This window comes from Taeniopygia guttata, chromosome Z (genome assembly GCF_048771995.1).
Source record: "Taeniopygia guttata chromosome Z, bTaeGut7.mat, whole genome shotgun sequence".
Classification (NCBI taxonomy): Eukaryota; Metazoa; Chordata; class Aves; order Passeriformes; family Estrildidae; genus Taeniopygia; species Taeniopygia guttata.
Window position 1 is genome coordinate 45,728,263 of NC_133063.1, and position 14,412 is coordinate 45,742,674.

A 14,412-nucleotide genomic window follows, 5' to 3' on the forward strand; every position below is an offset into this window, starting at 1 on the left:
CATTTCAGTAGGATCTTCAATTGTCTGCCATCTTTTTTGAGTCTCTTTTGAGTCTCACGAAGTAGGGACCTAAAGACTCATTTCAAATACTGCTACTGCCAACTTACTAGACATTGTTCAAAATTTTGTCTGTACTGTTTCATTCTTGCCTAAGATGCTCTAGAATCCCAGCCTCCCTGAGTATCCTGATCTCTCAAGCAATTCTCTGTAACTCCTTATCTGTGAGGAAAAAGTGTAAATACTCTATTTGTTTTCATCTCTGACTCTTGGACCACTTGTCCACCCTATTGTGCTTTTATCAATCTCTGATCGCACATTACTTCTGCCTCACCCTTCATCACAGCGACAGACAGGAAAATACCTAAATCAAATAACTTATCTTCCTTGTTATCATTCACTAAAATATACATTTGCTTTAACAAAAACAAGTATTTGCTTTCTCAAATTTTGATTACCAGACACAGTTTATGGGCTTCTTGATACAATTAATAGCTTATTTTTTGCACACAGTATACTGTCAACAAGGCATGAAAATTTTTGTGTTACTCAAGTATACACAAAGCAAATGTCTACCAAGTATTTCTTATATGCAATCTATCTGCATAGATTTTTTTCCCCACCTTTTTAGGGGTGGGATGTAAGGTTTACCCAGTTTGTTCAGGTTCTTTGAGGAAGGGTAAGAATATTATTTTGTATTACAAGAACAGAAGGAGGTCAAGAGCTGCACTCAGAGAACAAAACAATGTTTACTTTAATGACAAAATTGTGTGGTAATTTTAAGTCACCAAGCAACTGCAAATTTACCAGAGCACACAAAAATTATAATCCTAAATCACCAAAACACTGATGCCCATAGATTAGAACTACCCACGACAGAATTTTCAAAGTTGGATCAGAGTTACTTTTTACTTTCAGAAGATCCCCCAACTGAGCAAGAGCAGTACCTCCAGGACATGGTAACAGTTTAGGAAGGTTCTACTTTAATGACTTTGTGTTTCCTGCTCTCACCACTCATTCTTCCCCTTAGCCCAGTTCACTGTTTAAGTGATAAAAGAGATTTCTGGACCTACTTTTTTCAAGATTTCTTAGAAGCATCAAAGTAGAGGAAAGATTCCCATCCAGCAACACACAGAATTTTGTTGGGATAAGAACAAAGAATAGCTTAAGTCTGACACTGACCAGCTCTGTTATCTCTACATTATCTTCCCTTCTTTGCTCTCTTTTCACAATTGGTAGGAGAGAAGGCAGACAGAGGTTAGGAAAGAAGCAGCAACTGGTGCAACCTGGCATTTGCCACCCTTTAAATACTTGTAAAAAAGTTTACAAGTATTTATTCACACCGAGCCCATGTGCTTTTTGCCATAAACAACAGTGGCCCAAACCCCACTGTACCAAAGTGCCTCTAACTTGGCTGCTGAACCTTTTGCTCAGCCTACCTACTCTTTTGCTATCCTCTGCCAAAGTCAGAGCACTCTGGATTAACCTTTTGTCCAATAAGTTTTTTTAAGAGTAGAACCAGCTACACAAGTTTACCTGGGGACATAGCAGGGGCCATCATGAAATAAAATTACTTTCAATCGCTATCAATAGAGCATTAAACACCATTTACAGAAATTGTGCAGAAGCAAGATCAACAGTTTTCTGACAGCCTGAGGTACAAGTCCAACTGGGAGCTGCAAAACACAGAAACAGTCAACCAGAAGGAGTTTTGAGTGAGACAGACAAAGTACAAAGAGATAATTGAAATACGTGTCATGAAAGAAGAAACAGACTTTAATAGAGGAGGTAAGTAACCCCAGTATCTCAAATGCAAAGGCCTGAAGGAACAACCTCAGCATACTAAAGAGAAGGTGATGTTTTAGCAAGCCAGGCATACATAAGATATGTTCTCATAACGGGCACAATAAAGTACTGACTAAAAACATCAATAAGCAACAGTTTTAGAAATTGCAAAAAAGAAAAAATGCTGCTCCTGAAGTTCCATGCACAGTCTTAGACTACTAGCCAGCAAGGCACTTTTCATACCAGAGCACTTTGAAAGATAATTCTGAACTTGAATTTCAAGTAGATTCCTTTAACTTCTTAATGCTGTCTATGCTTTCAGTCAAAACTAGAATTGAGTTTTATCAACAAATGCAAAAGCACCTTTCTAATGAAAGCAAAAGGGGGTACCAAACCAAAATACTAAATTCACAGTTAGAAAACACATGAAAAATTAACTCAGAATATGGGACAGTGAATGTTCACAACTGCAATACCACCTCAGACACAGGATATCATACATCATGGTCACTAGTGCAAGGTGCCAGTGGAAAGGGTTAATATTCTCTTTGACACAACCAGACCACTAGCATATCCTTAAATTCTCATGCCAAGAAAGCTACTTCTCTCAGCTATCAAAATTTTAAAATGGCCTTAAAACAGAAGACAAAAGTTAGTCACAAAACAACTGTGAATGCCCACAGGGTATCTACAAACTTTTTATGCTTTTTAACAGCGACTAAAGAGTCAGTGAGTAAATGAAGCTTTCAGAATTCAGAGTGGGAACCCAAATACTAAGCATGCAATCCCACAGTAATTTAAACACATTTAAATTAGAACTACTACAATTGTGGTCTTCCTCATCAGTGATCATAAGCTATGATCTTTTGTGCACTGACAGTTTTGCACTTTCCAGTGAATGAGCACCAAATAACTATCCAGAAACAGTATTTGTTTACTTTTGGATCAGCTTTCCAAACCAGTTCCCACCTTGATAAATGCCAGAAAACCTTTACGCCAAGCCACCAAAAAACTCTGCTGCCTACATAGACCATGTTGACTACCTCCTTTTTTTTTTTTGTGAGGTTTAGTTTGCCTGTCATCTATCATCTCACACTTTCCAAGTCCCTTAACTTCTAGAAGGATCTGCTCCACGATCTTGCCGGGCACAGATGTGAGACTGCCTGGCCTCTAGTTCCCCAGGTCTGTCTTCCTCCCCTTTTTAAAATGGAGGTTATGCTTCCCTTTTTTTTCATCAGTGGGACCTAAAATATGATGGATGGTGGCTTAGCCACTTCCTCTTCCACTTCCCTGGAGACCCACAGATGTATCTTGTCAGGGCCCATGGACATGTGCACTTTCAGATTCCTCAAAGAGTCTCAAACCTGATCCTCTCCTATAGTGGATGGTTATTCATTCTCCCAGCCCCTGTCTTTACCTTCTGTAATTCATATGGCTGGAAATCTTGTGGAAAAAGACCAAGGCACAAAAAGTCATTAAGTACCTCCAGCTTCTTCATGTTCCAGTTAGCCAGGTCTCCTGTTTTCTTACAGAGAGGGCCCACATTTTCCCTTGTCTTCCTTTTATCACCAACAATACAAATTTAACATTCCCACTCAGAACCCTGGCTGGTCAGACAATCTCACTTCTCTCTTCCTCCCAGGCTACATTTATTTGCTTTCTCCTTCTCTGGGCTTCGTTTTTGTGTTTGAGTTTATCCATGGGCTCCTTTTCATCCATGCAGTCAGGGTAGATTTGTCTTTCTTTTGGTTAAGATGCATTGCTCCCAAGGAAGAAGGAATCCTTAAATATTAACACACTTTCCTGGGCCCCTCATCCCTCTGGGGCTTTATCCCATAGCACTCTACCATGCAGATCCTTGAAGAGGCTGAAGTCTGCTCTCCTGAAGGCCATGGCAGTGAGCTTGTTATGTGTCCTCATCACTGCACCAAAGATCTCAACCTCCACCATTTCACAGTCACTGCAGCCCAGGCTGCCCTTGAACTTCACATTCCTCACCACACCACAAGGCAGTTTGCTCCCTAGGCTGCAAGCACACATCACCAGCTCCTGACAGCTTTTCATCTGTAGAAAGTCCAAAGTCCTTCTCTGTAGGGCTGCTCTCAAGGAGTTCTTCTCCCCAGTCTGTATTTATGCCTGGGACTGCCCCGACCTGAGTACAGCATCTTGAACTTTGTCTTGTTAACCCTCATGAGATTCCCATGGGCTACTCCTCAAGCTTGTCCAAGACACTTCGGATGATCCCATCCATCAGGTGTGTCAACTGCACTTCTCAGCTTAGAATCATCTGCAAATTTACTGAGGGTGCACTCAATCTCACTGCGTCAGTGATAAAAATATTAATTAAAGAGCACTGGTTCCAAGACAGAGCCCTAAGAGACACCATCTTTCACCAGTCTCCATCTGGACATAGAAGCATTAACCACAACTAACTGGATGCATCTAACTAATTGGATGAAGCCGATTCTTTACCCATCAAAAAGTTCACCTTTCAAATCACTCTCTCTCTCCAACGTAGAGATAAGGATGTAATGTGTGACCATGTCAAAGGCCTTACAGAAGTCCAGATAGATGATGCCAGCCTTTCCTTGTTGATTGTTATGATCACTCCTTCATAGAAGGATATCAGATCAGTCAGGTGCAACTTTTCCTCCATGAAGCCAGGATGACCAAAGATGCTTGTACCTTTCCCTGACAGATGGAACACATCAGTCCCCAGACCACCAGGTTTTTCAAAGAGAGTCCCCTGGTCTAAGAAGTGAAATCCCCTGCTGTGGCGCAAGGCCTATAACCACCTGCTGATTCTCCAAATACAACTGGCCCTTTTGACCCACTTAGTTTTTGACTTGGAGGATGGATGAAAAGACTACCTGCAAAAACCAGCTGCTACAGAGTGCCTTGTGGCCACACCCAGAGCTCTGTAATCTCCCTTGATGCTGTTCAGACTGCTCCTGGCTGTACCCCTTGCACCTACATGAAACAACAGCAGGAAGTAACATTCAGCAGACCACAAGAAGCCTGGTAGTCTCAGATACATCCATGTTAAGAGCCCCTGGTAAGCAGTGCACTTCTCTTGAAAGCACAGCATGTCACCAAAAGAGTGCCTCTGTACCTCTCAGAGGAGTCTCTTATTACTGTCACTTGCTGCCTAACTCTTCGTATTTTTCTTCTCCTGAATGAATTCCAGAAAGAGTAATACTTATATCCAATCAGGTAGGAGATAAGTTTTTCTGTTTTCACTAAAACCCACTAGGAGTTCAAAACACTCATCACATAATCACTTCTCCACGCAGGTACCATCAGTGCATGGCAAGAATTGCTCTTCACATTCAAAACATCTCTTCCCCCAAATGCACACTTCATGGCAGCACAAGAAAGGTGTGTGGAAGCACAACTCGGATGGGACTAGCCCATAACCTATTCTGCAGAAAATCAAGTATTCTAGACCTAAATCCTTCCACTGCAACACAGGTGCAGTGTGTGCACAACTATTTAAACAGATTTTCAGAGTTTAAATTAAAGGAAGTTACTCCAAGGTTAAGAAATAGCCTGAAGAACAGCTGCAAGAAAAAGGAAACACAGAGTGGAAGGGCAAGCAACGCTCTAAATTTGTGCTTATCTCTGACTACACAGTAATGAACTGCCCTGGTCTCTACTCTGGCAGAGCCATCCTCCCAGCAGAACCAAATTGACAGAGGCATATTAAGCCTTAAGAGATAAGAAGGTGAAGTGCAGAAATTTTGTATTCTAGGTTACTCCGTACTACCAAAACAAACACCCAAGCTGGATTTAATAATTCAAATTACTTCTGCCTTTATTAGTCACCATAAAACTAGAAGCAATTAACCAGTTTTATATACTACATTTATCCTAGAAAGCATTTTTACAATTCATGCTGAAAACTTTCAAGTCTAAAATTACATTTAAAGGAAAACAATTGACTTGTTACAACTCAACTACAATAATCTAAAAAGAAAAAGTACATGACAGAGTTTCTTAATGAATGCAGAATGAGCCACAGCAAAACTAAACAAACTTCAAATTTTGACTTCCAGAAGTCAAAACATGCTCCACATTCATATTTAAAAAAAAAAACAAAAAAAAAAAAAAAAAAAAAACAAAAAAAAAACCACCAACATTCTCCTTAGTTTGGGCAAAAAAATTCCAAGACACATTCTGTGCCAACTGGGCTAAGCTTTTGAACCAAGAGAATGTTTATACATGCAATTCTAGATACAGAAACTCCATTTGTTCAAGGATAGCATACTTCTTACATTAAAAACAATGAAAAGAGCTCAAGAATACAAACTGGACTATAATCAGGTATCTATGAAAAGGATGAACTGTTTTATTTTCCTATACAGCCGGCAGACAAAACAAGAGCTGGAATTAAAACATAACATTTTTTACTTTTATTTTTATATCTGTTTTGTAGGGGAAAAAAAAACAAAACCTGGCAGAACCCACATTTATAGCATGCTCATGTTGTTCTGGAATAACGAAGTAAAGAGATAAACAGAAGTGCAAGCAACAAATCTATCTTGCCTTTGCAAACCAGGAGAATTACTATATATGAGTCTATAACAACTTCTATGCTGAATCAGGAAAAAAAGCCCAAAAGCCTACTTACCTGTTATTCCTTTATAAGCCATGGTCAATTAGATATCTAGGGAAGATCACATGAACTGAAACCACAGAGCAGTTTCTTTGGATGCTTTCCTGGTCTTCAACTATTTGTTGCTTTGACTTCCTTAGTCAAAGATAATTTGCGTACAAAATTCTTCGGTGGTTTTTCTTTTTCTTGCCTGTGGTTCTTTTTCAGGATGAAATTGCCAAGTCTTTTTATGTATACATTTCCTACACCACATCATCTTACTGAAAGGAGTTCCTCAGGTTCACTACATGTATGAAGAACCAACTCTTATGTTCATCTTGAAGCTGTAACCTGCTGATCTCATTTAATATACTCTCTTTTGCATACTTGCTTGGCATGATCAATTGATGCCCCCACAGAAGTTTAACAGAGCTCTACCATACACCCACTCAGTCCTCTCTCACAGGCAGAAAAATCCTAGACTACTTATTCCCCACACCCCGTAACTGCAGATTTCCCAGTACCTTCAAAAGCCATTTCTAGCTCTACACCCTTTCTTTTTCTCTGCATCCTTTTCAATATGAAGTAGTGGAACTGGGAGAATCAGACCTGTACTTAAAATTGAAAATGCAAGAACCCTAGAAAACAGCAGCTTAAAAACAACCTGTGCTTGTAAAGTTTGCCAACTTGTATACAACACTGCAGCTAATTAAAACACAAATAAGAAAATGTTTTTATAGCTGATAATCCTAAAGACATAACCATCTGCCTCAATTTCTTCAGGAGATTCCATTCTAGACAGTTGCAAATCCTTGCTATACTGACAAATATAATCACTTTGATGCCATTACTGCTCATCACCATTACAGCATTTCTTACATTTAAATTAAGCTCATGCAAGAAATTTGGCTCTGAAAAGAAGCACAGATAAGAAGGCATCTTAAAACAAGTTATTCCCTGACATCAATACAAGTTTACACCCTTAGTATAACAAGCAAGGATTTAGTTTAGATTAGTTACAGCTGAGATGTGTCCTATTACACACGTTGTGATATATTTTTGCATTCTGTTAATCAGGCAATGATTTGTATATGCTTCAAATCCCTGACGCCCTGCATACCAGCACACAGTGTGTTTGCACTTTGTGTACCTACTACCCTATGAAGTTACAATGAACATGACATGGTCATTAATGGAAGATTTACTGCCAGATAAAGCTAGTGCCTTACACACCAAATATCAAATATTCAGTATAAGGGTTTTTCCCTCTCAGTAAACAGCACACTATCACCTCTCTGTCAATCCCGTTTTAGCTATTTTCAGTTGCTTATCATTCCTTTAAATTACATTTTTGTACCATGAAGCACTAATATATATGATGGTCCATCAAATCTCCTAGAAGGCAGCCAGTAAGGTAATGCCTGCCTGAGAAGGTAGCTTAAAATAGTGTGTTGCTCAGTTAATTAGCTGAGCCCTTACTTCATATCCAGTGCCTAGATTTCTACACACACACTGCAAGAAACATTTCTAAAAATGGGTTCTGTGGTGATTATTAGCAATCTGTTTACTTTCAGCTGAAGTATGTTATCTCTCATTTGACTGTTCTGTGTAACAGAAAAGAAAGACTACAGAATGAATTGGCAGGAAGCTTTATTATTATTTCTATTAATATCCAAAGAAAAAGGCTGCATATCCCTTAAAAGATAAGAACTGAATTACACAGATTTCCAAAACTCCCTGAAGATTTCAAGGGTTTGCACTGTAAAATTAATCAGGTATTTCCTGCCATGGAATACACACACTTGTAATATGATGCTCTTGTAGTATCACAGACACTTCATTAATATACTTTGCTTACAGTACAGTCTAAAATATTTGGTAGAGACATATAATAAAACTATGTACATGAAGCAAATGAACAAAAACTCCCTGAAGTTTCTATTTCTTCAGTTAGACAGGTCAGTTTGATCTGATTATGAAGTCTGAGATACACGATATTCATCTAGAAAGCTACAGCTTTGCAACAAAACCAGTGTATGGTTTGTAAGGTTAAAGCAAAAAAACGCTGCATTTGAAATTAATCTCTAAGTTTTACTGAACCATTTTTAAAAAGTCCTGCTTTTACACTTCTAATTTGAAAATAAATTATTATTTTATAAAATAAGTAACTGCAAGACTTGCATTCTAGCTACTGGAAGTGTAAACTGTTAACATACCAAAAATTGCAGCTGTGGACTATACCACACCTTGCCCTGTAGAGCTACTTCTCTGCACACACCATTGGGTTTTTGATGATTCACAGGCACTTTCACACACAAACCTTTGGAAATTACTTCTTTGCATCTCTGCACACCTTCAAGATGCAGATCTGAAGACAATGAAGTTGGATGCACCTGTCTCTGAATGCCTTGTTACCCAACACTCCCAAGAGAAAGGAGTCCTTTGAAGGCAGAATTTTTCTTGAGTCAGACAGTACGTACTAAGTACATTAGTTCTGCTATAATTATATCAGTTTAACTTATTTCATTCACTCATCCACCTATAATCTGTACCATATATGTGTTACTTATTTTCATTCCTCCGACTTTAAGGAAAAACAAGCCTCTTTCCACCCTAACCAGTGAAAATCCAATTCAAATACACATCACCTGATTACACATCCAATCCATTATCCCACCTCTTCTACATGATAGGACTGGAGCTGTACCTAAAACTACACAGTATTCCTTCTCCACAGTTCTCATCACCTCTTCCATGTCAAATTCCTTTTCATAGCAAAATGTCTCTAAGGTGGCTTATTCTTTCTCTGATTGGCTACCAAAAGCAGACAAAGTGGCAAGCCTGACAACTAGAGCCACCCCAAAGAAATGTTACAAGTGTACATCAAATCCTTCCCAAAGAGCCATACAGATGGAATCTTGTGCTCTCCTGCTGCTGAAGTACATCCTGCAGAACCCCCCACACTCCCACCCACAGGAGGCTGGCATGAGTCAGTATGGGAAAACAGCTCTCCATAGCCAGTGCACAGCAGCCTGCCACACAGGAAATTACCACAGAAGTGATTTCTGTCAATTTTTTTAAAGTTGTTCCAAGATCAAGAAACGATAAAGGGTAAGGAAGTGGGATGTACCCAAATACAAGGTGGCTGAAGTGTGTATGGAATCAAAGGATAAACAAAAAATATTAAGAAAAAGCATTTAAAGAAACAAATGGAAGAGTTCCATTTCAGGACATGAAAACAGTGCCAGTCCCACAACAATGTCACCATCTCACCTCTCCCACGGCCACGTTTCCCACGGTCTGAAGGCCTGTCTCCTTGACTGTTGTCCACTCCATTCTCTTCAGCTCTAACTGTGGAGAGAGGACAGCTTAAGAGAAGCTTTAGAAACTGGTACTTGAGACAGTACAGTCATTTGCTTAACCTGAACCCCTCAAAACAAAAGGCAAAATTTTCAAGTGGGGTGGTCAGCAGATCTGATTCATTCCCCTTCTTTAAGGCTTCACTAGAAGCAAGTTATGTTTCCTTTGTACTGGTCAATTAGGAAGCAAAATATAAGAAGGAAAAGTCCCCCAGGAGACAAACCTCTACAAGTGCCCTGTTTTGCAGCCTACATTATTTAATGAGATAGGAAATGCAGCTGCCTCATTCTCTGTTTCCTAGATAATGCACTGGTTGATGACAGTGAAAAAATAAAAGATAACCAACTCTTAAAGTAACATCGAATAAAGTAACACCAACTCTTCTCCTTTCTGCCCATACTGCATCCCTGTGGAAGCTTGGAAACAGATTTCTCCTCTGTATTTAAAGCAGAGGGATGATGACTGGGTGAAGGTAAGGCACTTAAAAAGGTCTGCAACCTAAGTGTTTTGTGGGAAACTCCTGACAAGGTGCTTTGAAATATGGCTGGCTGCTTAAAGGAGAAAGAAAAATCCAACAAAACTGGCCTCTCAAAACATTCACTGATGACATTTTGTACTGCATTTCTCCTAATGGCAAAAATAAAACCAAAAATGCTTGGACATAAAGTTGGGAAGAAAATACCAAGATCTGGTAACCATCTGAAATGTCTTTAATTCCAGTTTACAAAAAGAGAAAGGCAGCATCTGTCTCTGGTAAAAAAAAATTGCCCTTTGCTTTCATTTTGATTGATCTAATTTATACTTTTCAAGTCCAGCTCCATGTTGTATTAACATTTTTTCATCTTGACTTTATCCTACAAAAATTCACAACATCTATATTGGAAAAATAGCTGGCTATCTTCCAATTATGAATAAGATGAGTTGCCTAATATTGTAAATATTTTTCCTGCTTATAAGTGCAAAGCTAAACATATTGTATCCATTCTGATTTCATTTCTCATCTATCAGTGTGGCAAACAGCCAATACAGACAATGTGCACAGCTTTGAGAATGCTGCCAAAATTTAGCTACAAAAAGCAACATGTATCCGATCATGATCTATTGTGACTCTATTTAACTTGGAAACATCCATTTGCTTTTGTACAATGTATTATTGAAATTGTAGCAAAGCTTTAAATGTTTCAACTAACAACGAATTTTCTCTGTTGCAGAAACTCACCTTTGGTTGATTTATGTGAGAAATATATTTAGAGATTAATAATCATCCCAGTGTTTTCATTCCCCTTATGAGAAGATGAGAACATCTTCAGGTTCTCCCACTCATAAAAGGAGATGGAGTCAAAGCTGGATAATTTTTTCATTAAAAGAAACAAAAAAGTGTATCAGCTGTGCAGTGACATACTTGTTCTCAAGCAGACTTACAAAGAGTCAATTCTAAAACTTACATGAAGAACAGCAATTTGTACAAGATCAATTAATCAAACAAGAACAGAGAATTATATTAAACTGAGTGTCTCTGAACAAATACATACCATCCCAAAACCAAGTCACATAGACAGATCAAGCATACCTGTGGCACAAACAAGTTACAATCCCTTCAACGCTGAACTACAGATGAATGGACTTCGCTCCATTAAGCATTCACTCTTAGCTCAGTCAGTTCCAGCTGCAAGAAAAGTGTCTCAATCTTTAAAGATTAATCCCTATACGTACACTCTCGTCCACGGCTGCCTCCTCTTCCGCGTCTGTTGGAACTTCCCCGTCCACGACTCACTTCTCTGTCCCCTCGTTTCTCTCTGTTCTCTTTGTTTTCTGAACCTTCCTTTCCAAGGGTTTTCTTCTTACCCCCTACAGTCTCCCAAGAAGTCTATTGGGATAGAATAGAATTTAGACACAAAGTCAAAAAGGAGGAGACACCTCTCAATGCACGCTTTCTACCCCACACCCCTCCAGTTCATGGAAAAAAACACAGGTATTTGCATAATGTCACATATGCAAACTACACTCAAATAAATGGAAGTACATGCTGTATTTTTGCAAAGAGACGAGAAAGAAACATTTCTTAAGTTTGATTGCCTTACGGAATATGAGAACCCCAAATATTTCTGGCTATAATGGACTTTTAACTAGTTCAAGGAAGACTGGATACTATTGTAACACAGAACATCTGCAAAGCAACTAACAGGCACACTAGAATTTAAGTCCCAGAAGACAGAATTGCAAAACAACATCTTGGGAGAAGTGATCATAAGCCAGACCATCCACTCCTAATAGACCATCAAACATAGCAAAACACAGGAAAAGCTATGTCTAAACAGGACACAGGATCAAGGTCCAGATATCAGGCTTCTGTTTTAATATTAAACTCAGTCTTTAAAATAAATTCAAGGATGTTATTAGCTCCACAGGAGTATCTGTAGGAGTTGCAAATAAAATGACTAAAACACTTGCCAAGAATACCTAAGCAACTTATATATTATGCAATTGCATGACTAGTTTATTAGGCAATAGCTGCAAAGCAAGTAAGAAGAAAAAAAGGTATTATTTGCAAATCATGAAGATGGTAGAGAGGTTTACATGTATGTCCCCATTTCTAGGAGCTTACAGCTCTAGTAAGATATTTAATATCAGAACATTTGCACATACAAATTGTTGTAAAGCACTTTAGTATGACATCTGACAGGCACCTACATCAAACAAAAAAGGTTGTTTATCAGTAATTTTAAGTCCTGTCTTATCTCTCAATTCCACCAATAACAACTCAGTAGCCCTCAGGAGCTGGGCCATGGCCAGCTAGCTCAAGCTGCCTAGGAAACCAGTGCAATGAAGAAAGCAGGTTTACAAACTGAGTGTTACAGAGTTTCCTTTGAGAGAATAAGAGCAAAGAGAATGGTTACTCTCTTATTTTTCAGCATGGCATTGGTGAGAAAGAAGGGTGAAATCAATTTTCAGTTCTACCACCAGTAGACTAAATCAACTTCGATGAAGCCCAGCCAGAGCTGATCAGAGGTATGAAACTAAACACATTTGAACACCATCACTTTATCTGTGAGGCCAAGTCTGTAGAGTTCACAATGCACTAATCCACTGATGGGCTTGGTGCCAAAACATCTTATAGCATTTCAGGAAACACCCAAAACTGGATAAGGTTGCAAACTGAAGAGGAAGCAGCCTCTCCTGAGTGAGATTTAAAATTACTTTGGAAGGATCAGTAAAAAGATGACTAGAAAGTATCAGATCTATGCTTTCCCACAGTACAATTTTGAAGAAAGCCTTGAGAAAGTCAGGCAGGTCCTTTAAGACAGAGGATGGTGCTACTTCTGAGCACTATCACAAACCATTGAGCTGTCTCTCTTCATAAGGGAAGTAACTGATTACAATTTCAGCTGACAATGCCTGAGCCAACCCAAATGATAGTAGTGGGTCTGACCTTTGAAAACCTGCAACAGAATGGTCTGTCCTTACATGGAAATAAAAAAAATCTGAAAGGTCTATTTTGTTCTATCTTCAAAGGTTTAGTTAATAAAACACAACTGAGCATAAAATGGATGTAAAAAGTTAAATGAATACAAGTCTTAGGCAAAAAAACATGCCCTTCTCTACTCATACACAAGCCTCTGACTACCCTAAGCCAGACTGCTACAACTGCTGCAAAAATAAAGTCTTTACAGAGACAAAGTCACACACTTACAGCTTGTGGATCAGCTTTAAACCCCAAAAGCAAACAAAAAAAGATTAAGACAAAATTGGCTGAGTACCAAATAAACTATAAAGACACATCTTAACTATCCCTCCTTGCCCTTCAAATTCCTTCAGCTGAATGGACACATATTTCAAACGAAGTTTAAAAAAACTGCAAGTTCATCAAAGTAGAGTGAGACTAGAAAGAGTTGGAAATCTGCATTTAGAATTTGCAGTACCTCAGCTTACAATTCACGTCAAATCCATGGTTAAATTGTTCAGAAGTATAATGGCCTTCCATTGTTCAGAAGTATAATGTCCACAAATCCTTCCAACTGGAGACCCACAAACTTTCAAAAATACATTTTTTTCACACCCATCAATTAATACTCCCTCCTCCTTGACTCCTTCAAGTTCTTTCTATTTGTTTCTATGTTGCATTTTGTCTACAGAGAGCAATGGGTTAAAAAGGACCTATCAAAAGTGCAGAACATATCAATACTGCTTGTAGGTAATGAATGAGTTCAGAAACCTTTTTCCATGTCATGATCAGCTACAACAAATTACTAAAGTATTAAAGGATTTAATATTCTCTATCAACCAGAAAACTACTTTAAACTAAAAAATGGCAAATAAGAAAAATATAAGAGAACACAGCACATTTAGACAGATTTAAGTGAAATGCTCTCCTCTACTTTAGAAGACCTCAGTTCTGATAAAAAATGAAAAGCGGATAGAAAAGAAAGTCCTCTCAGTCGTAACAGTGTGTGTCCCAGACTGAGGGTGTGTGAGGGGTGAGTTTCCTCATTAACAATAAGCCAGAGTACACATCCTGACAAATGACAGGAAATACTGAGTGTTCAGCATTAAGAAAGGAAGTCCAGGTTACTTTTCCAACTTAGATGAAATAGAATCTAATTTATTAAGACAAACTGTAAGAAATCCTTCCAGCAAAAACTTCAACTGCAGTAAAACACATTTTCTCTGTATCCCTT

General features: G+C 38.6%; 1 protein-coding gene across 23 annotated transcripts in view; it reads right to left on the reverse strand.

Moving 5' to 3' along the window:
* Window positions 1-14,412, reverse strand: part of UBAP2 (ubiquitin associated protein 2) — a 106,715-nt gene that overhangs the window by 64,648 nt on the left and 27,655 nt on the right. For 21 of the 23 annotated variants that reach the window (XM_012577608.5, XM_072921896.1, XM_072921892.1 and 18 more), the window contains 2 exons: window positions 11,450-11,603; window positions 9,650-9,727 (listed from right to left, as the gene is read on the reverse strand). In XM_012577608.5, the coding sequence (XP_012433062.1) occupies window positions 9,650-9,727; window positions 11,450-11,603 (232 nt within the window). Of the gene's footprint in view, window positions 1-1,533; window positions 1,674-9,649; window positions 9,728-10,955; window positions 11,081-11,449; window positions 11,604-14,412 lie in introns of those variants that run through there. The other 2 variants (XM_030258190.4, XM_072921901.1) reach the window with 2 other exon arrangements.